General features: G+C 37.2%; 1 protein-coding gene across 2 annotated transcripts in view; it reads right to left on the reverse strand.

The window, feature by feature from the left end:
• The window catches only part of COL25A1 (collagen type XXV alpha 1 chain), a 506241-nt gene that overhangs the window by 121743 nt on the left and 359620 nt on the right, over positions 1 to 24878 (reverse strand). The window contains exons 8-10 of one of the 2 annotated variants that reach the window (XM_065545315.2): positions 9025 to 9096; positions 8188 to 8295; positions 5504 to 5539 (exon numbers count right to left, since the gene is read on the reverse strand). In XM_065545315.2, coding sequence (XP_065401387.1) covers positions 5504 to 5539; positions 8188 to 8295; positions 9025 to 9096 — 216 coding nt within the window. Of the gene's footprint in view, positions 1 to 5503; positions 5540 to 8187; positions 8296 to 9024; positions 9097 to 9867; positions 9928 to 24878 lie in introns of both variants that reach the window. The other variant, XM_045392741.3, reaches the window with a different exon arrangement.

Consider the following 24878-nt stretch of genomic DNA (forward strand, 5'->3'; position numbering starts at 1 on the left):
ATTTTATTTTAAATGCAACTGAAACATTCTCATGCTTATGTTATTAATTAATATTTTAAAAACATTATATTCACTTGACCCAAACGTATTAAATGTGTTTACAGGTAAAATTAAAATAAACTAAAAGTATCTGTAAACTGTTCGGACAAAAAAGTCCAAATTTCACTTTACGGCACTACAACAGCAAATATTTCTGAGTTTTGAACTCTCAGATACCACCAGGGCCCAATGAGGAACATTTTAAGTATTCTTATAATTCAGTAGAAGGTAAATGAGTATGTTATGGAGTTTATATATATTTAGGGGAGGAGAAGAAAGGAATAAAGAGTTTCAGAACAGGAAAGTGATTTGGTCTCTGAAACCTTGGATATAGACAATTTGGGAGAAAAATAATATACATGAAACTGGAGCTATTTGGTATATCTTTTTCAATACCATCTATCTTTCATGCTTTTGAAAATTTCTGCATCTGTCAAAGAAAGAAACAGCAAGAAGATCGAAAGGAAAGATACCTTTTAAAATACTATTTTAACAACGATTTAAATTTCTGAAGAACTGAAAGATAAAGATCATTTGTGCTAGGATTCAGAACTTGATCACTTCCAATTATGGTCATTCCTTTGTTTCATTCTTGGGTCTAGTTTTATAAGATACAGCAGCTCTCTCCTTATTTAGATGGAGTCAAATTTATTTAAGTGCAAGATCTGGGTTTTAAAAGCTCATCCTGAACTTCCTGGAAACCCGAAGGTCATGTTTACAGAATAGATGCAGGGCAGGATTAAATAAATGTGGACTGCATGAGCTGCAGGTTTTCCTTTTTTATTCTATCATAGATGCTGTTAATCATCAGATGACTACTTCTGCAATATAAACTATATATCTTAGATTATGAAAACTAATTCCCTACCTGATACACTCATAAAGTTTTTCAAGAGCTAATTTTAGATTGTTTCTAGCTTCTTCATTTCATCATCACAGACATTTTAAATTTATAACAATTCTCTAGCGCCTCTTAAGACCCTTATGTAAGCAAGCACTCCTCCATGACACAAACCAACAAATGTAGTGGGGTTTACATAATGTGAAAAAGATGAGAGTAGTGGTATTTATTATCTTTTGTTTGTCTTAATAAGTGGGTGAGAAGGGGAATGTTATGAAAAATTAATAATGTAAGAAGATACGGTATATGTGGGACGGCTAAAACAACAACTACAAACAGGACACAAGCAATAAATTACACTCTTAATTGCAGTATTTGACATGTTGTAATTTAATTGGTAGCTATTATTCAACTGTTCTTAGCCCTTACATTTCTTACGGCAGCCTTTCTGTATGCCAAGTTATATCACCAGACATTTGTTTTAATAGTAATACTTCTCATTTATGGAACTCTTTGTGGTTCATAAAACATTTCATATTATCATTTCACTTGCTTCTCACCATAACCCAGTGAGACAGGTAGAATAGGAATTATTACCTACATTTTATAGATCAGTAAAAAGGATCACAGACTATAGTCATATACCACTAAGTAGTTCTAAAACCAGAACTACTGATACAATGTACTTTTCTCCCTAGCAGATTTCAGGTCCCCCCCCCCCCGCCCACCCCCACAGTGTGTGAAAGAAAATTTCTAAGTTTCTAAGAAAAATTTCCTCCTCACGATTCCTCAAGGATCTAGAACTAGAATTACCATTTGACCCACCCATCCCATTACTGGGTATATACCCAAAGGATTGTAAATCATACTACTATAAAGACACATGCACACATATGTTTATGGCAGCACTATTCACAATAGCAAAGACTTGGAACCAATCCAAATGTCTATCAATAATGGACTGGATTAAGAAAATGTGGCACATATACACCATGGAATATTATGCAGCCATAAAAAAGGATGAGTTCATGTCCTTTGCAGGGACATGGATGAAGCTGGAAACCATCATTCTGAGCAAACTATCACAAGGACAGAAAACCAAACACTGCATGCTCTCACTCATAGGTGGGAATTGAATAATGAGATCACTTGGACACAGGGCGGGGGAACATCACACACCCGGGCCTGTCAGGGGATGGGGGCTGGGGGAGGGATAGCATTATGAGAAATATCTAACGTAAATGATGAGTTGATGGGTGCAGCAAAACAACATGCACATGTGTACCTATGGATCAAAGCTGCACATTGTGCACATGTACCCTAGAACTGAAAGTATAATAAAAATAATAATAAAAGAGAGAGAGAAAAAAGAAAAATTTCCACCTCATGGAAACTGCAGTTATATTTCTAGTATCCTCTTCTCTTTTTGGTATGAGTTAAAATATACAGGTGCTGTTCAAGTTAATAAATCATGATTTCTTTTTAAAAAGATAGATTTTTAGATTGGAGAAATATTCATCTTAAACAAACATAAAAAGTAGAAATTCAGTTTGCTGAGGAGAAGAATTAGAGGATTACACTGATTTGCAGAAAGATTCTGAATAGGATTTCTTTAAACAGCAAAATTCCCTGGAACATTCAAAATATGTTGATTCAAGAAAATCTAATTTATACAAAACTTTACAGGAATACATCTGGTATATAAATCCACACTCACCTGTAATTTACTCTAGAGAGAACAACTGAGTGATAATAATAATAACATACTCATATAGTTCTTCATTATATGTTTTAAAGTGCTTTCCCCTAATTTATTGCATTGTCTTTGGCAACCTTTTAAGGCGGTCAGAGAGAGTATTATTATCCTTTCTTCACAGATGAGAAATTGAGAGGTTAAGTGACTTGCCCAAGGTCAGACGGACATTCATTCATTTACTGCTATCAGAATGATGTAGTCAAGTACCGGGGTAGTCAAGGAAATATGGTTCTTCCTCCTATTTTTTTAAACAAGCTGTGAAAGCCATTAAAACAGAGGTAGATGATCTCACAAATACAATGTTGAATGAAAGAAGCCAGACACAAAAGTGTACATACTGTAGGATTCGATTACTATAAAATTCAAATGTAGGCAAAACTAATGTATAGTGACAGAAGTCAGGGTGGAGGTTACCTCTGGGGTGGCAACTGGGGGTAAAGAAGGGTTTAAGATAATGTCCTCATTCTTGATCTGGTTTGTATATAGTTTGTTCACTTGGTGAAAATTCACTGGGATATACACTATAATTTGTCACTTTTCTTTATATACATTAAAGAAGTTTTCTCTTTGAAAGGAATCTTACATCTTTAAAAACAGTAATTTTTAAATGCCATTTAGATCACTTAATCTACATATCCTTGAAACATCTGTCATTTCCAGTAGGTTTCTTAAATGCATTTAAAAAATAAGAACATGCACTAAATTATAAGAGTTTAAAGAGTCAAGAAAAGTTTGTAGAAAAAAAAAGCCCAGGACTGTTTCACCTGAGAAAGTTTTGATATGAAATGGGAACTGGAGCATGCTAAGATAATAATGCAAGTGATTTAGGATCAGGTCAAACATTTGTATTTAACTATGTCAAACTGGAAATGGTAAGCAAATGAGATTATATTGTTATTCACACAGTATATCCTGGAGAGCATATGTAATATGTAAGAGAGAATTCCTTGAGTGGAAGATGATAATTTTAAAAAATATATCCATTTTATTTCAGAATATTGTACATTAGGATGCTGTATTAGCTATCAGGGAAAAAAGCCAATGCCAGCGATAAAAATCTGAGTAGTCTGTGCACACCTGGAGACAAACAAAGGCTCCTGAGAAGCCCACATAGCTTTTGATATAAGAATATATGGGAAGAATGTGTTTTCACCATTTTCCAGGACAAAAAGTACATGTACTTTCAATTGCTTAAATTAATTTCAAAATTTATATTGTAGTTCTCCCAGAATTCCTCATACTCTATAACTCCATACCACTGAGAGCTAACGCTGCACTTGTATGCAGTTACCACTGATGACAAAGGTTTTAAGTTTTACTTATAGACTCTTTTCCGTTCCTTCCACTTTTTTCTTTTTTAAACAAAAACCATTATATCACCAAAAATTATCTGTATCGGCACGGTGGCTCACGCCTGTAATCCCAGCACTTTGGGAGTCCGAGACAGGTGGATCACAAGGTCAGGAGATCAAGACCATCCTGGCCAACATGGTGAAACCCCATCTCTACTAAAAATACAAAAATTAGCCAGGCGTGCACATGCCTGTAGTCCCAGCTGCTCAGGAAGCTGAGGCAGGAGAATCACTTGAATCCGGGACGCGGAGGTTGCAGTGAGCCGAGATCACGCCACCACACTCGTCTGGGTGACAGAGCAAGACTCCATCTCAAAAAAAAATAAATGTAAAATAAAATTGTTTCTTGATATTACAGGTCAGGAACAGAATTTCCAGGCAGTGGATGAGATCTGGACCCGGGATGCTTTCATTTCACCAGGGATCCTGCAAAGGCAGCTGTACCTACAGCTGACTTCCCAGGAGAGCTGCAAATGCATCTCAAGCCCAAAGAAGCCTTGCTGATTCCTGACTCTATGCGTTAGTTTCACTAGGACCTACCTGTTTTTAAAATATATATATATATTTAGAAACAGGGTCTCACTGTGTTGCCCAGGCTGGTCTCAAACTCCTGGGCTCAAGTGATCCTCCCCTCCCTGGCCTCCCAAAGTGCTAAGTTTCCAGGTATGAACCCCCGTGCCCAGCCTAACATTATGCAGGATGGACAGTGTCAAGCTGATTGTGGTCACCTGTTGGCAACCCGGCACTCTCTGGGCCCACTCCTTCAGTATCCAGGATGAGTGTGAGCCCTCTTCTGGCATTTGGGTTATTAGAGAATTACCCTGTGCTTCCCAACAGTGTTCACATCGTAACAGATTAGAGAGGCAGTTCAGGAGACAGAGAGGAGGGGACAGGAAGAGGTAGGTTGAAGGAATTCCGAACCAAACATCTTTTCTACCAGCAAAAGATAAACAAATCATGGGGAACTGGGACCTGTGTGTCTATGAGTAAGTCCATGTGGAATCATTTCAGGACCTTTTTTGTTTGTTTGTTTGTTTGTTTGTTTGTTTTTAAATGACAGAGAACCAAAAGGCACAGCAATTTTTCTCTGGATAGAGATGTTCAACGGTAGAAAAACTCTGAATCGCTGTGCAAAGTTTCCTGTGCGAATTCATTTAGTCAGACCTGATCCCTTTGAAAATGGGATTTCCATTTCTATTTAAGCTAAGAGGCATGCCCCTAAATTTAATCTCTCTTACAGCAGAGTCACTTAATTAATTCTCTCCTTTGGCCTGCAGCATCTCTGTCGCTCCCCACACCTGGAATCTCTTTCTTTTTCTCCTGCATCAGCAATGTAGATATGTAGTCTTATGACCCTTAGCATGTAGTAGATAGGCCATATTACTTTTAACTTTTACTAATTTTCACTTTTTTATTATAGTCTGTCATATGACAGATATATTTGTCACACATAATCTTGACCATAGTTTTAAACAACCTGGCTTAGTATAGAAAAAGATAAATTGAGATACTTGCCATCAAGCCTTGTTCTCCTGGTTTTCCTGGTTCACCCTTAAAAAAGAATAGTGATAATTTTAGTAATGCTGTAAGTATTTTTAAAAAACCCTTCAATCATTTTTTTTCTTTGACTGGGGCATGTAAATGTCAAGTATATTTCTTCAGGTTAAATAGAGGAATGTAGCACATTAAAAGAGAGCTAATTTCCCTTCTACAAATAAACTTTACAAATTTAGGGTTTAATAAAATTAGTCTAGATTATCATGTCTTCTTTAGGATGACATAAAGATAAGGACATGGTGTCTTTATGAGAACTCAGAACTTTCACACATAGGACAGAGAGACAATTGCTCTTAGTACAGGTGTTTAATAAAATGAGCAGAGACTGATGTTAAACTTTGGTCTTCCTGGATTAATGATGGCTGAAGTAACATGTTTTATTAAATTTGATACAGAAAATTACACTATATCATGACATTATCATTTTCTTATATTCAGATTGATATAGAATTATCATATTTTATTGTCATAATGACAGTCATTGGCTAAAAATATTTTTTGTCTTAAAATGCCAATGAATATAGATATTGCTGGTCTTTCAAAATCAATATTTCACAGTTTATTTTTATAGTCTTCTTCTAGCAAGGTATGATGACACATGCCTGTAATCTCAACTATTTGGGAGGCTGAGGCAGGAGGACTGCTTGAGTCCAGGTCTTTGAAGCTATAGTGTGCTATGATGGCATCTGTGAATAGCCACTGCACTACAGCTTGGGCAACACAGCAAAGACCTCATTGCACACAAAAAAATCTTTTTGTACTTTGGGAGGCCGAGGTGGGCGGATCACCTGTGGTCAGGAAATCGAGATCATCCTGGCTAACATGGTGAAACCCCGTCTCTACTAAAAATACAAAAAAATTAGCCGGGCGTGGTGGCAGGCACCTGTAGTCCCAGCTACTCAAGAGGCTGAGGCAGGAGAATCACTTGAACCCGGGAGGCAGAGGTTGCAGTGAGCTGAGATCACGCCACTGCACTCCAACCTGGATGACAGAGCGAGACTCTATCTCAAAAAAAAAGAAAAAGAAATCTTTCTCTAGCAGTCATCATAGTACATATAAATAAACTCTGAGACCATATATAGTTCAAGTTATATTTTTGAAAATTTTAAAACAAGTTAATTTGTCCTATGTGTAGAAAGCTCCATTTCTTACTTACATGAATAAACTATATTTGTTTAAAGAATGATATAATTTTGGATTATGTGGTTTGTCATACCTTTAAATTTTTTAAAAGTAATTTATATCTTGAATTTGAGTATAGTATATAATGCTCAATGATCTGACTAATGTACCATCAAAATGGTTTTAACTACTTTTTGAAGAGACACCCATTGTATTTCTGTGGCAACCAGCAATCAATGGGAGAGCTTTAAATATCCCTAAAGCTGTGGATCTCTCTGCCTTTTGGAATATCATCATGAGAAAAAGCAAGGCATTAGAAGACAGCTACAAAATTCAACCACTGTCTTTGGAGGTTGAGTGAAAGCAGTCCTAACAACTAGCAAATCATATGTTGAAAGACAATTCCACATTTTATATCAACAAATTCACAGCAGCTTTCAGAAAAGGACACAGGCTTATGAGGCTGTCTCAGAAGTTTTAAAGTATGCTATATTCTTATAAAGAGTCATTATTTCTAAAAATGCATAAATATATGCATATAAAAATGAAAGAAAATATACCAAAACATTAATGAGTATTGTAATTATTTACTTTTTTGGTTTTATTTTCAAAATTTTCTGCTTTGTGGATAAATATTTTCATTATTATTATGTACCACAAAAATACTATGAAAATAATTTGTTAAATAAATACACTTAATAAATAATTTAATCCAGTAATAAACCTTAATTTCTAGTCCTAAAGTCATAAAATAAATCTAAAATTTTTGACCTTTTCCATATATTTCTTTTAATTGCTGGGTTGCCTCTGAAACCAAACCATTTATCTTCTATGTTTTACTACTATATCATTGACACTTGACCAATCTCTGTAGCCAAGTATTGAGATTACTTTTAAATTATTTATATGAATAAGCCTTACATACAAAAGACAAATGATATTTAAACCATACCCACCGATGTTTTAACCATTCATTTTACGGTTATTAGCAATTTTGGGGGTTCAAGTTATTTATAAGGGAATAAATATTAGAACATTTTACTTCCTCTACTTTCCATAAATAGTATAGGACTTTATTGGTCTGCTATTGAACCTTTGGAAAATGTTATTAGCCTCCTACTTAGTTTTTCAGACTAATCTCCCATTTAAACTAAAGGCCCCGGTGCACACTATGGCAGTCAGGTTACACCTGGGATTGGGCAACTCCAATCACAGACTTCTTGAGGCTTCCCTCAAAAACAGTTTAGTGGCTGCCTCCAGGTGTCTCTTGTGGTTTGCTTGGATCCCCAGTGGATTAAGTGGCAAAGAGGAATGCAGCTGGGAGCGCCCTATGCTGCTTGGGGACTTTCCCATCATCTCACTTCCCTCAACCCACTCCACTCATCATCCCGTTTCCCTCAACCCACTCCACTCACTTGACCCCCTGACCTGATGCCCCTCACCACCCTGCTCCACCCTAGTTCTCAGCCCTTAACACGAAACAAAACGTGTGAGAATAAGTGATCTAAAAAGTGACTCACAGGTACTCCTGGCATTCCACGGGGGCCATCTTTCCCTGTGTCCCCAGGTGGCCCTCTTGGGCCTGGAGGGCCGGGGGGTCCTGGAGGCCCTGCCTGTCCTTGGTCACCCTGTGATGGAGAAAGGAACAGACCAGCAATAACCATGAAAGATAAAGACTCAGGTCTTCTTTTCAGCACCTTAAATTTGCATTATCTGATCCACATTTACACTATGAAAAGAACCAGAACAACCACAAATATAAAGCCTGTAGGCAATTTGCCTCCCAGCAGGGAGCAAATAAATATTCACGCTGGGTGACTGAGTAGATGCTATTAAAATCAAAGCAGCTCAGGAACCAGCACTTCCATTCTTTGAAATAGTGTATATGTTACCACTACAGTCAGAGCTGGTATAAAATGTGTGAATTACTTTATCCATAACACTGCATCAGTTGTATTCACCTCATTTAATAAAATGGCTGCCTTTAAAGTTAGACAAATGTGTTTACTTTTTCATACCCTATAAAATTAAGCATATGAGGCTCCCATCATATTGCATAATAATTTATAAATTACCAAAGCTAGAGAGCTTAGAAACTGGATCTGTTAGTAGCTACAATTTAAAATTTTTTAATTAAGAAAAAATTAGATAGGCTTTTAGTATCTTTTTTGGTACTTGTATCTAACATTTCAAACAAAAGCAGCTGACTAAATGTAATTTTGTTTGAGGATATTTCCAAATAAATACCCACCCACCGCCCACACCCCACCCATCAGAGATAAACGGTAAAGCAATAGGTATACAGAGCAATAACCAATGTAAAGAAGAAATCAGACTTCAGCAAGAATAAGCACTACCTTAATCAGGCGGCGTTTAATGAGCTGCTGATCAGCAGAGAGAAACCCATGATTGATTTTAGGAAACACCATCTGATCAGTCAGGTGAGGTCAAAGGTTGAAGTTCAGAGATGAGAGAGTTGAAGAATAGACATCAGAAGGCCCCAAGAAAGAAATAAAGATATACACATTAGACTTATAATGATTATTAAACAAAATAGAACTGGCACTTATGTCTAACGTTAGACCCACTGATTCTTCTCGAAAGAAATATCCTGAAATGCGATGCTGAGACCAGATCTTCAGTGGTAATGAACATTTTTTGTGCTTCATCATTTCACTGTGGACGTTGGATCTTTTTAATGTAGTTTATTCCCAGAAGCAGGTAAGCAGGTGCACCCCTGCATTCTTCACTCTGAGCAGAAAGTCTAGAGACAAAATGCCAGTTCCATTTCCATCAGACTTGTCAACCAGCATAATGTGACGTGAACTTGACTGCCATTTTATTGACACCCGAAGTCCAGAGAGAGTACTTAGGATTATTTAATTGACTGGAAAAATATTACAGAGCATTAGAATGCATACAAATTAAGCCATCAAGGCATGGCATGGTTTTAGATCGCTATGCCCACCTCTCTTCACAGTACCTGTTTGACGTCAATATCCTCCTCTCAAGTATGCTCAGGATATACCCTCTTAAAAGACATTTGACCTCAATGATACAAGTGGGGTCCCAAGTGCCCAGTAACTTGACATATATGATGAGAGGAAGCCAACGGGCTCGGTAAGCCAATTGAATGGTTCCTGCTCACGCTTATGCTGATTGCATTTCTGACTACACAGGCATGAGTAACAACCACAAACCTTGACGGTGAGGATCTGATTACTGTGCAGGGCAGCAACTGTGGGGAAGCCTGGCAGGCCCTATGGATGTAGCACAGCACCAAAACAACACAACATAAAACGTCACACAGACATTTCACTGGGGGACAAACAAAACAAGCACATACCTAGCGCCTGCCTTCCCTGGTTCTAAGTCTTGCCTCGTCTGACACACCATAAACAAAATTAGACACATGAGGCCCCAAAATAAACTTTTTTTTTTTTTTTTTTTTTTTTTTTTTTTCAGATGAAGTCTCACTCTGTTGCTCAGGCTGGAGTGCAGTGGCCTGATCTAGGCTCACTGCAACCTCCACCTCCCAAGTTCAAGCAATTCTCCTGCCTCAGCCTCCCTAGTGCTGGGATCACAGGCGTGCGCCACCACGCGCAGTGAAGTTTTGTATTTTTAGTAGAGACGGGGTTTCACCATGTTGGCCAGGCTGGTCTCCAACTCCTGACCTCAAGTGATCCACCCACCTCGGCCTCCCACAGTGCTGGGATTACAGGCGTGAGTCACCATGTCCAGACTTTTTTTTTCCTTTTTTTTTTTTTGAGACGGAGTCTTGCTCTGTCACCTAGGCTGGAGTGCACTGGCACAATCTCAGCTCACTGAAACCTCTGTCCCCAGGGTTCAAGTGATTCTCTGTCTCAGCCTGCCCAGTAGCTGGGATTACAGGCATGTGCCACCATGTCCAGCTAATTTTTGTATTTGTAGTAGAGACTGGGTTTCACCATGTTGGCCAGGCTGGTCTCAAACTCCTGCCCTCAAGTGATCTGACCGCCTCGGCCTCCCAAAGTGCTGGGATTACAGGCATAAACCATCATGCCTAGTCAAACCAATAATTTCCTAAAGCATGAAATGGGGAAACTGAGAGCTCATGGTCATTGAGCCTGGGGCAGGTACAACGGGATCTGTGTCTACACGGTGTAAAGAGTTTGCTACATGGAGCATTTCTGGAATCTTACAAAATTACAACATCTTAATTACAAAATGTTAGTACAAAATGGAGATAACTATAGACACTGTTATGAAAACCACACTGTAATTTCCCTCCATTGACATTCTGTTTACAGCTCAGGATATACAATACATGTATTAATTCTTTTTTGGACAACAACGGGGAACAAAATTTTGCCATCAGATCATACTCATTCCCCAGAATAAACACAGTACACCTCACAAAATACAGTCTTGCCACCCACATATCAAAATTTCTCTCTCCAATCATATGATGAATCTCAGAACTCTCCTGTTTCAGGAATTCACGCAGAGGTGGTGGATGAAAATCTGTCTCTTATAACATGTGTATTTCATGTCAGGGGGATTTATGGTCACACTCTGCAGTAATCACTTCTGTCACATAACTTTTCCGAAAGAACTTGACAGTTCACACAACCCCTTAATGCAGAAAAGCAGTTTTGAATTCCTTGAGAACACGGAGAGATGTTTTAGAGACTCGTTCTTCAATAACTTGTACTAACTCCTCCTCACAGGCGTCATCAATTGGTTAAGTCTGAGAGAGAAATTTTGCCTTTGTTCTATTTCTTTTCTAAGAACATGTGAAACTAAAGCCTTTTATTCCTTTTTTTTCCAAAACACACACACACACACACACACACACACACACACACACACACACACACAGAGAGAGAACATGTTTACCAGTTTACCATACAAATAAAATAAACAACAACCACAGCAATACATGGCCTGGGCTCTCTCTCTTCCCACCCAAATTTATCTTGCAGATATTTTTAGGAAAGCCCAGGAAATTTCTACATTTTTAGTTTTATTAGTTTTGTGAATATTTCACCCCCCACATGCCTCACATTAGAGATATGTTTTTCATTTTAAGAAAGGCAGAAAAATTAGTTTGTAGTCTGAAGACACTTCTTCAGCTCTAATGCCTTTGATTCTCAGTCTTCAGGACTACAACTTCTCAGGAAGCAAAACAGAGAAAATCTTATCTTTTGCCAAGTCCGTTCTGATAAGGCTATTAAGTAGCTCCGTAGTTTTGAGGTGACCTATGTCCTCTTTTTCTTCTCTCTAAATACAAGTCCTTTAAATATACATTCTGCATAAATTCAGAAATGCTACAAGTTGGAAAACAGATGTATACAATTTGCTTTTGTTTTACTATGGAATATGAGTTTAAAATGTTATTAGATGGTAATGTGCCAGCATCTTTCCATCTGTGACTCATTAGCCCTATATTACACAGTCAGAATTTTATATATAAAGCTCATATTTATGTAACAAAGAACAAAAACAGATACAAACAAGAAGTCTATGAGGGATCAGAATCTTGATTAGTGGCGATAAATCATAATGTCACTTGAAACAGGATTATCTAACAAAATAATTTTAAATTAAAAACCTTTTAGCAGCACACATGGTAGGCCTTACAAATATTTTGAAATTTGAATGTATAAATAAGTCACTTCTTGTACTCATGTCTGAGCATGACCAGCTTTCTATTTGATCATATTTTCAAAATGCTCACACACACACACACAAAGTCTCAAGTTGTATAACTCCTTAGTTTGGGTTCCAATTTTAATGAGATCTAAAGAGAGAAGTGGATAGGCAATTCTCACCTCAGAAAGATCTTTTTCCTCAAACAGAATAATCTCTATTTGAGGAAGCTAATTTATAATCCTTAATCATCTTGACTGTGAAAATGCTACCAATTAGGTGTTTAGAGCTACATTTTAAAGATTTCATTAGCATGCCAGGCAAAATAATTTTTCAGGAGTTTACGTGTAGCAAAGTAAAAAGGGGACATGTGGACGGATTCTCTTAAATGCTAACAAAAATCCCATGATTTGGGCTGCAATGTCCTAGGACCCTGTGCGTTTCAAACTGGGGTAAAAGTAACCCTGAGAGTATATGCTGGTGTCCTACAGAGTGTTTCAAAGCAATAACAAATATGGTCCATCCTCCTAAAAAAGTCTATTCAATTAATGGCAAATACATTTAAACATTATTATGTAAAACAAACATTGATATATTATAGGGTTATAGCATTCAAAATTGGACACGTTTTAAAAATTTTCACCATTTGATGGTGGTAAAAAAATCCCATTTCACAGGGGCTGCCTCCAGATTCTAGGTAGACACTGACTCTGCTTCTTGTGTGAGTTCTTTGGAGGGTTGGTTTCTAAAGTACAGGTGTTGACACCTATCCTCAGTACAAGTGTTGACACCTTATGGCTTTGTGTGGCCACACCTGCTAGGCTTCTCTAGCCGCTCATACAGAGGATACAATTTTTATTAACTATACCATTTTTTCCCACAGTATCATTAGTCATATCCTTTCGAAACAAATAAAATGGACATACTTTACTTGGTTTTGCATCTCAGAAAGTTTGCCTGGTACACAGACGGTTTGAGTGGGTGTGGAAAAACAAATGTGTCTCCAGAAAAATATGGAGAAAAAAATCCAGGAATATTGAATATTGAATACTGAATATTGAAATAATTTTTGTTATTGTTGTTATTTTTTGAGATGGGGTCTGACTCTGTCGCCCAGACTTGAGTGTAGTGGTGCGATCTCGGCTCACTGCAACCTCTGCCTCCCGGGTTCAAGCAATTCTCCTGCCTCAGCCCCCCTAGTAGCTGGGACTACAGGCATGCACCACCATGCCCAGCTATTTTTTTGTATTTTTAGTAGAGATGGGGTTTCACCATGTTGGCCAGGCTCGTCTCGAACTCCTGACCTCAAGTGATCTGCCCACCTCAGCCTCCCAAAGTGCTGGGATTACAGGCGTGAGCCACTGTACCCGGCCTGAAATAATTTGTACACATTTTCACCCCAAATACTTTGAATTATTAAGAAATCAGATGAATAAGAGCTGTAAAACTACCATATATAACTCATTTTTTTCCCTCCTGAGAGCATAAAGCCTCAGACAGCTTCATGAGTCTTCATGACATTCTGTGAAGTAGGCAACCATCTCACAACCAGTATTTTGACATCATGACAGGAAAGGCTATATCTCCCCCTTCATTACCAACTAGAAGAAACAATGCAAGCCTACCCCAAAGGGATATTGAACAAATAAATAATTCATAAGAAACGCTTCTAACTACTTAGAGGCCATACATTCAAGGTGTTACTGTCATTTTTATTGTGTACTCAGTAATAATGAGTATTATAAGATTATAAATAGTGAGAAAATTTTGTGCTTTCTCAAACGTATTCAGTAAGGCAATGATAGAGCCAGAAATTCAATCCAGGTCTTCTGATTCTAAACTTTGTCATTATGCAATTTATGTGTTTATAATTTTCTTCTACCTGCTTTACAGTTGAAATATTAGAAAGCTTAAAAATTGACTAACATTCAACAATATTTAGAAAGCGTCTGTTGAGCACCTTCTGCGCAACATTCACTATGCCACACTCTGGGGATTGAATGGTGAGCAAGATCCCATGCTCACAGGGTTTACCATCTAGTGGAGAAATAGAAATAAGCTGGCAGTTGTCATACAGAGTGACAAGTATTATGGTGGAGAAGTGGGGGGGCTACAAAGAAAATAAAATGTGCACTAGACACATGTTTCAGGAGCCATGGAAGACCTCCCAAGCCAGGTGAAGTAGAGGCTGGAGGTTGGTACAGGAAGAGTAAAACTAAAGATAGACCATTTAGGAAGGTATGACAATAGTCTAGCTGTGAGATTGTGTCTTAGAACTAGAGGAAGGACAAATCAATTGTTTGAATTGTTATTAAGGAAGTCGAATTTGTAGGACTTGTAACTTGGCTGAGAATATAAGGGTAAATGAGGAGTAGAGAATGGTCCTAGGTCTCTAGCTTGGACAATGGAAGGATAGTAGAGGGAACACAAAGAAAAGGCTTTCTGGGATAGGCAGGTAGTTATGAGTGATGAATTCAGCTACAGGTTTGCTGAATTTGAGATGTCTGTGGACAGCCAAGGGGCAGCAGTTGGACATGCATATAGAACAGAAGAAAGGTAAGAAATGACTAGGCACGGTGACTCATGCCTATAATCCCAGCACTTTGGGAGGCTGAGGCAGGCAGATCATGAGGAGTTCGAGACCAACCTGGCCAACATGGTGAAACCCCGTCTCTACTAAAAATACAAAAATTAGCTGGGCATGGTGGCAGGTGTCTGTAATCTCAGCTACTTGGGAGGCTGAGGCAGGAGAATCATTTGAACCCAGGAGGCAGAGGTTGTAGTGAGCCGAGATCACGTCATTGCACTCCAGCCTGGGCAACAACAGCGAAACTCCGTCTCAAAAAATAAATAAATAAAATAAAAAATTAAATAAATAAAAAAGAAAGAAAGACAGGTGAGAATTATGAGCCATAGGGATATGCGAAGTCACCTCGGGAGGTTGTAGAGAGGGCAGTCCTAGGAAAGAACCCTTCAAAAGACTTAGGTTTAAGGGATGAGCAGAGGAAGAGGCAACCACAAAGAAGATGAAAAGGAGTGGCTATAGAAGCAGGAGGAATGGTAATTCTCCTCACAAAAGTTCTAGTCAGGCAAATGACTCAAAATGATAGATGCACATACTTTACTTTGCTGTTTATTGCATCATCAATAATGCTGCCTAAATCACATAAATGACTCATAACAAGAACAGGTTAACAATGGTCAGTGTCACTGACAATGGCTGATCATTGATCAGCACAAGGGAGTGTACCTGAGGTTGCAGGGCTATGGATGAAAAGATAATTATTTTACTTACAAAGAGTCAAAGGGTCCCAATAGCAAGTCATATTAAATAAAAAATATGCATTATGCTGAGAAATGAAATCTCCAAGTTTCTCCATAATGTAAATACTATCATGATTCTGTTTGCCCAAAATACATCATGCATTACAACACGACCATTACAGTGGGCATGTGTGCAGCATAAATAGAGATAAATACTCCTCAAAGTTGATAAAATAATTTCTAGCTAAGAGAGACCAGATGGGGAAACACTATAATAGGATACAAAAATATTTAGGTAAAAGAATTGCTTCAGTTTAGCAGAAACTGTTAGAAGGCTAAATTAAGAAAGAAAAGAATTTAAGAGAAGGAAATCTGCAACTAGATCATTCCATATTGCAGTAGATGGTATAATTTATCTGTCTGAAAAGAAAAATCAACTATATAAAGCTAAACAGCTAAAGGAATTTTTGAACAATCATGCAGTATAATAATTGGAGCCTGTGGAAATCAGAAGTTATAACTGATGGTAAAAGATTGCCTCATGGTAGTATTAATTATGGGAAGAATTAGCCTTCTGTAGTTGAATATAATATTTTCAACTGGCTCAAAAAATTACTATTTTTCTATTTTATTGATACTCTAAATTCTATTCTACTACATTTTCTCATAAATTTTAACCCTAGTCACTCCAGGAATTATCTTTTTTTGTCTGTAAATGGTAAGTGTAAATTTTACAAGTTATTTGAATATAATATTTTCAACTTGTTCAAGAAGTTACTATTTTTTTATAGATACTCTAAATTCCATTCTACTATGTTTTATCATAAATATTAACCCTAGCCAGTCCAGGAATTATCTTTTTATACGTCGATGATAAGCGTAATTTTACAAGTCATTTGGAAGAAAAACAAAACAATGCAATCTCTGTATTGACAAATGTCATTAAATACTGTAGCTACTAAAATGCTAAGTAAGTGAAGACAGCCTGCAAAAGATCTATGAATAAGAAGACAGCAGATAAACTTCAACACTGGCAAGTGCAAAGTATTAAGAAAAGTGCCTAAACTACTCATATAGTGCCGAAGGCTCTACTTGTTGTATATAATCTATTAGGGGATTCCAGGGCTTGTTGTAAAGTGTTCCCTAATGACATACAGCTAAGAAAGGCCAATAGAAGATGAGACCCCATGAAAAGAGGTAGAATTCCTGAAGAAGGTTTTTCCTGATCTGAGTGAACCAGAGAAGTATAGACACAGGATACAGGGAAGAAAAATAAAGCAGCCTTGAAGTCTGGGAAGATATACAAAAATAAAACTGTATTGATTTTATTTATATATACTCTGCTAGAACTGGATCAGAGCTATTCTCTACAAATAAACATCAAGAGAGCAGTCCGGTCTTAGGGTTTCTTAATAATAATTAAAATAATAAATAATGACAATGGTGATGATGGTATTAATAGTGGTTAAGGCTTATATGATACTTCCTTTGCGTGAGGTATTCTTCTAAGAGTTTTATAAATATTAACTTTTTTAATCCTCACACCAACTACTTGACAGATGAGGAATTTGAGACACGAAGAGGTGAGGGGTCTCGCCCACCCATCTGTAAGTGGCAGAGCCACGAGTCACCCCCTGGCCACCTGCTCCAGTGTCAACCATCTTAACCAGCATATTTTCCATAAATTTTTCTTTTTTTTATTTTTTTGAGACTGAGTCTTACTCTGTCACCCAGGCTGGAGTGCAGTGGCACAATCTCGGCTCATTGCAATCTCCGCCTCCTGGGTTCAAGTGATTCTCCTGCCTCAGCCTCCCAAGTAGGTGGGACTACAGGCATGCAGCACCACACGCCCAGCTAATTTTTTTTGCATTTTTAGTAGAGAAGGGTTTTACCATGTTGACCAGGATGGTCTCAATCTCTCGACCACATGATCCGCCCACCTTGGCCTCCCAAAGTGCTGGGATTACAGGCATGAGCCACCGTGTCCAGCCCCATATCTTCCATAAATTTTTCATAGTCTCTGAATTTCATTTTCACTTATTCATTTATTCAATAAGAATTTAACACAATTGCACAATGACCAAGGCAATATTTGGACATTGGGATTAGAGCCGTAAACAAGATAGACCTTATACCAGGCCTTATGGAGCTTAGAATGTATGAAGGCAGGTAGACATGAAACAAGCAACTTCAAACATGGCTGGGATCTCTTTTGCTAACATTTATCCATGCTCTTTTTCTCTTGTATTTTTTCATTTCCTCCCCACTCCTTCATCAAGCTCTTAGATGACCCTTTGCTTAGGGCCTCAGAGGAGGCATAAGGAGGCAGAGTGCAAGACGTAACTTGTCTACCAACATTTCCAGAAATGAAAAATACCTAGAAAGACACTCCCCCAAACTAGAAGTGAGGAAAGAGATCTGTAGTCTCCGAGAGCACAGAGGGACCTAAGCTCTGCTTCCCAGCAGCACTTCCAGGAAAGCAACACCACAAAGAAATGGCCATGTGGCATGTCAGATAGACATGTGTGAGCAGGCTTGCAAAGGATTCCCCCGCCTGAAGTACCGCACAGAAGTAGCAGAAAGATTCCCATGCCCCATAGGTGCAGTCGTGACACACTAGGAGACCCTTGTGGCTAGCCACTCTCAAAGGGCAACGATACTTTTCCTTCCTGATACTTCCGCCTAGATGAACACTGGAAAAAAATAGAAAATATATTTTCCTTTTCTAAAGACATACTGAATCAACACTTGGTATATAGAGATTAGGTTCTATTTTAGGAACTCTCCCTGGAGATGTAGACTCTGTTCTTCAATTTGGGCAAGGTCAAGACAAGGGCAATGGCAAAGGGTTGTAAGGATTCCTGTGGGAGGTCAGATTGATGAGAACAAGAGGGATGAACTAAAACATGCATTCCTTCGTGTGACAAAGTTCTCTGGAATACATGCTATATGCCAAGTACAGTGAAAGAAGCTGCAGGGGTTCAAATCTAATGGGGGAGAGGGAATTGTCATATGAATGTCAATCCACATGGAAAATGTGTTAAATTAGTGCTCTGGTTAGAGGAGCAGGCAGTACTTAAGCTTATTCTGTCTGAGGACTGGAGTAAGACTCCCATAAAGGTAGAAATTAAGACATGTGAAGATGATTAGGATCCTGGTATTGCAGTGAAGTGTGGACTGGAGGCCTCTGGAGGAAGGTATTCCAGTCTGTAGCACAGTGAACAAAGGAGAAGGTACACTCAGGAAATTCTGATAAGGTGAGTTTGGCTGTGGTGAAGCACACACATTTTAGATAAATGCCTGGAAAAATTAATAGGGCACAGATGTGGGAGGTCTTAAAAGAAGCTTCAAGAGTGAAGTAGTGGAAAGCCATGAAGGTTTTTATACAACGAAGGTGCCATGCCATGTGAGTACGAGGAAGACAATTCTGACACAGTTAGAGAACAGATTAAAAACCCAGATATGGTTCATGATCCTTCATCTGCAGTTCCAAAATCCAAAGTCCCCGAAGATAAATATTTTTTCTTTTTTAAATTTTTTTTCTCCTTCCTACCTCTCTCTCTCTCTCTCTGTCTCTGTCTCTCTGATGGTGTCTCACTCTGTTGCAGAGGCTGGAGTACGGTGATGCAATCTCAGCTCACTGCAAACTCTGCCTCCCAGGTTCAAGTGATTCTCCTGCCTCAGCCTCCTGAATAGCTGGCACTACAGGCACCCACCACCATGCCCAGCTAATTTTTGTATTTTTAGTAAAGATGGGATTTCACAATGTTGGCCAGGCTGGTCTCAAACTCCTGATCTCAGGTGATCCACACACCTTGGCTTCTTAAAGTGTTGGGATTACAGGCGTGAGCTACCGCGCCCAGCCAAAATATTTTTTCTTAAGTTTTAAAGTTTTTCCTGTTTTCAGGAAACTTATGTGATGGAAAAAACTTACTTGAACAGATGAAAGGCTATTTATGGTCATTAATAATCCTTCTAAGTGTGAATATGCATATGTTTCACTGTAGAATTTGATGGTTTGATTACAGGGTGTCTCAGGCCCCTAAGGGTTTCAGACAATATGCACAGCATGAACTAAATTAACTTTCTAATTACTAAAAACCCTAAGTTCTGAAACACGCTTAACTAACAAGAGTTTTAAGAAGGGATTGTGAGCCTAGTTCAAAATTAATGACAAAGAGCTCTTCAGCAGAACTGAAGATTATAGAAAGAGTGATAAGTTTTGAATTTAAGGAAATGAATGTGGGTTTGAACAATAAAATGTATTAATTATAGACAAGTCTAAAAAATGCCCTGTCTCAATATATGGCAATTTGCATTACATATTATAATTTATACCAGTTTGTAGTAATTAAAAATAAATCTACTTTTATGATTTCAGTGTTATATATTAATAAGAACTACTATGATCAATTGTCTGGTATACATCTTTTAATTAATTGCCTTAATGAATAAATAAGGACATTTATAATTAGCACCTGTTTTTCAAATAAGCAAAAAATAACCGTGAAAATTTTGTCCTTTTATGAAATGAAAAAAAATTCTCCAGCAGTCCTGTTTAGAACGTCAATTTGATTGTCAAACACTGCATAAAAATCTACTTAAACCTCCCTGTGAAAACAAAAATGGTGCAAAAGCAGGCTTGAATTCAGCCCTATCTGAATTTCATGCAATATGCCTTTGAAATACAAATTTTGAATTATGGAGCTCAGATTATATAGTTTTTTAATTCTCAAAAACTCTTCCAAGATGGTGCAGTATAAAAATAGCATGCAATACAATAATATTTTGGAACTACATTTCTATAAAACCTAGGCTGCTCTTCAGTTGAGGTTGCCAGGTCAAGGACTCATCTCAACTTGAGTATATCCCATCCATTTTCTGAAAGGAAACAGTCTACATCTGGGAGAGGAGGCACAGCATGGATCAGGAAAGAAGATCAGTAGCTGACAGGGCACCTGACACTAAAGGGAAAACAGGCATTTCTCCAGTAGTCTGTAAGAAAACCTCAACTTTTTTTTTCTGGATGTTTCATGCTGGGAGAGAAAGCATAAGTGTCCTGCCATTCTCTGGATACTCTATTTAGTATTCTCATTTAATGAGCATTTGCTAAACATCCTTGTTTGATACTAGACTGAGTTGACTCTAAAATTCCTTGGGCATGCACCCTGAATGTAGCCTCTTTTCTACTCATGGAAGAAGTAGATGGCTATAATGGATGGAAAATCATCCTGTACTTCCTTGTATACCTCTGAAGTTCAACATCCACCCTAAATAAGGTTTAGCCCACAGTAAATGCCTGACAGCCCTCTGGGATAACTGAACTCTTCAAAAAGATAATGGAGTGCTTGGAACAGTAGAGCAGAGAGTAACGTTACTTGCAGTGGTACTCTTCTAGGTACCTTTCTCTACTAGTTCATCTGGTCCTGTTCTCCAACATCCTCCTTTAGTTCAAATCCTAATTTTGTAGTGTTTTCTCAGGGTCTGCTCAATTATACAACAGTAAAATAGAGTCTGTTGCTTGAGGGCATCCCTGAACTCTGCATGTTTCCCAAAGAGGCTAAAATATTTATTGCAATTTAGGACATATTTGAACATTCTGTAATTATTTTTGTATTTGATGTCACTTGTACATATGGAGTAAATTCAAATGACTATAAGAATTGGCAGATAATGTAAATAAAGAAGCAGGTTGAAGACAAAAGGAAGTGGGGAGACTTCGCTGAATAGAAGAGTGAAGCTGGGGCTGAAAGGAAACAATAACTAATCCCTTGATTTTTGCCACAGATGAAAGCAGACCTAGTGTGGCTACATCTTCACCTGCTTCATGAGAAACCAGAAATGAAAGTCTTTTTTTAAGAAAAAAATAAATGCTTCAGATTTTAATGTTTGCTAACAATTGAAATTTTGTTTACACATTTTATATTCCAAATGAAAATACATTTGATAGTAGGATTTGTCTCACAGATCACCAGTTAAAGATCTCTGATTTACTGTTTTTGAATGGTGAAATACAAACAAAACAACTGTAGGACTTTGCCTCACAGCACACTTAGCCCAACCGATAGAACTTTATTTTGTTGCATTAGCATTTGAAGAAAGGGTTACTGGTTCTTATTGTATCAATTACAGATTGTAATTCACAGCACTGATTCTTAAATCATAGAAATGTCAAAATACGATTGTTATACACTATCTCTAGCAGGAATAATAACAGAACAAGGTATAATTCCTTTTTGAAAAGGACGTACCTACATCCCATAGTGATTAATTCATCTGGGAGGAGTCCCATGATTTGCTGTTAATGAAAGAGGCTGTTGTAATCTACATGAGAATTATGGTTTCTCTGGGATTGTCAAAACCAAATTTCCTGACTTCTATGAAATTAAATCTAAAGTTTAGAATGACATAAATATTGAAAAATCATAAAATAAACTTTCTACTTTTTGGTTTTAATTTCCTAGTGGTTGATAATGTTATTTAATGAAATGCAGTACATTTTTCATATTAAGTAGTGTATCACATGCCATCATGTTTATTTAATTCTTAAAAGTGATATTTATTTGCACATATAATTTACTTGAAATAGCTACACTGATAATATTCATATTTAACCTCAAAACTCTTTTATACTTCCAAATTTCAAGTACTTTTATGCTTCCAAATTTAGATAATAATAAGGCAGACAAAAATGTCAAGAGTAAAGATTAGATTGTCTTTGTTACTGAAAATGAGGGCTCAAAATATGCCTTAGGTACAATTTTGAATAGGAACAATTCTTTCTTTATTTAAATGTACTTAATATTCCATTTATCAAAGAAAATTGTCCATATATAATAGAAAAAAGATTTTCTCTTTTTATGGTTACATGAATTAATTCAAAGTGTAACGTGGTCTTTCAACTTAGTAAATTTTAAATGATATATATGCATTATTTGCTATTAAATAAAAGAGAAAAAAAGGGAATGACAATGCTCTCGGTTTGAATGCATAACTAATCCAGACCAAGGAAAAAACTTTCTCTGATGTTTTAAAATATCTAAAAGCAATAGCCCAATTTACAAAATACAGACGTATGTTATAAATCTTTTTTTTTTTTTTTAATGGGTCTTCGATTTCAGTACCCACAGGAACAAAGTTTATGTTTTAAAAACCAGGTGGCATCTGGGATACCCAGATAAGTGACCAGTTCTACCACCTCATTAGCTACAAGTTTTATGACTCACATATGTGGTTAAAAAAATTACAAGATGTATGTCTGTCATGTCATTATTGAAATTGAATTGCTTATTTTCACATAAGGGAATGTCAATCATTCTCCTTGGGTGATATGGGATTTTAGCAAGTAAGAAACATGAAAGAGAGGAAGAAGAAGTTACTATTTTATAGCTCTGGGATGAAGCTTCGTAACATTATAAAGAGTTGAGATTAAGCTTCATAAACTTTAACTGTGAAATTGTCCATGTTTCCTGACTTGCGAAATGTTGGGGAAGTTAATGTTGGAAAAGTGGCACAAAACAAATTTGACTAAGAAAAAAACAGATTTTTCAAGGGAAACGCGAGTCAACTTTTGTACAAGGCATAATTACCCAATTTGTGAATTACTAAGGGCCTAATAATTCACAAATTGCAGAGTGGACTTCCCTTCCCCTCTCCTATTCTTTGTAGGATTTCCTTCTTTATGAATATCTTAATTACAAATAAGGAAGGAAATAAAAAAGGAAGTGAAAGTCAATCCAAGGATTAACACAGAAGAGTAGCATGGAACATTATGATCTGTGTCAGGAGCACTTAGGCTCCATAAAGACTGGGAGGAATTTCTAAGGGCAACAAAAAGAGCATATTCTGTTAGATTCAGACAGAGAAGCATAATAAAATAATAGATCTATTTTTTTCAGTCAACTGAGAATAAAATGTGAATAGTTGATACAAGAAAGCAATAGCAACCAGTTCCTATTTAGCTTCTAATTCTCTGTCAAACAGAAAAAAATATAGTTGTTTGAATTAAACATTGCCACAAATACTGGTGTATTAAATGCCAAGGAAAGTGAAGAGATTACTAACGAAAACTTTGCAAATATAAATGTGTTTTAGCCCGAATAAATAGCTTTCAAAATACTGAGCATTTGCCAAAAAAATTACTCAACCATTCACATCACTTTTTCGGGAACTGTGAAAAGTGTAAGAAGCAATAGAAGAGAGAAAAAGGTAGCTCTGTGAAGTATAGACAGATTGCTAAAATGTATAATGACCTAAGTAAAGATGAGAATATATTATTAAAAGGATTGTTGGTGAAAATTTATAACAGAATACTAACTTTATTTCCTTTGTTAAAAAGGGTTATTAGTAGGTAGATGCACATATGTAACTGGATTTCAGCAAGTGGTATGCCAAGGTTTCCTGTATTATCCTTAGATTCTATATGGAGAAATCTGAACTGAAAATCAATGAAAAGAATGGATTTATAACTGGTTGAACAATCTACACAGATAATAATGCTTAACCAGTCACACAGTTCAGGACCTCCTGACTGATCCATTCAATATACATTTTTTTGTTTTGTTTTTTTGAGACAGAATTTTGCTCTCTTCTCGCAGGCTGCAGTGCAATGGTGCAATCTTGGCTCACTGCAACCTCCGCCTCCCAGGTTCAAGCGATTCTCCTGCCTCAGCCTCCTGAGTACCTGGGATTACAGGTGAGTGCCACCGCACCCAGCAAATTTTTATATTTTTAGTAGAGATGGGGTTTCACCATGTTGGCCAGTCTGGTCTCAAACTCCTGACCTCAGGTGATCCACCTGCTTTGGCCTCCCAAAGTGCTGGGATTACAGGCATGAGCCACTGTGCCCAGCCTCGATATATGTATTAATGAATCAGTCTTCTCAAACTTTGGGTGTGGGAATGATTTTTGTCTCTACATGAATATTTCTACATCTATATCTCAAATATCCAGGAAGTAGGAGAGAAGAAGAGGTATAATGATTGTTGGATTGCAAATCAGAATCCAGAGGGGACCTCAACAGGATGGAATGATGAGAGTGGTATACTAATAACATGGATAAAAGAAAGTAACGGTGTGTGAATCCAATAAACTAGTTATGTAAATACACAATTGAGGACCTAAGAATAACAGTAAAAAAAAATTTTAGAATTTAAGTTGATAAATTTATACATTAATATATGATATGGCTGCCAATGTTGTTTCAAGCTCATCTAATTCCAGACTGTATTAACATAAACAGACACATACAGAGGTAGGTTTTATCCCAAACACATTTATCCAGGTGTGCCTGGATAAATGTGTTTGCTTTCTACAC

Source organism: Macaca fascicularis, chromosome 5 (genome assembly GCF_037993035.2).
Source record: "Macaca fascicularis isolate 582-1 chromosome 5, T2T-MFA8v1.1".
Lineage (NCBI taxonomy): Eukaryota > Metazoa > Chordata > Mammalia > Primates > Cercopithecidae > Macaca > Macaca fascicularis.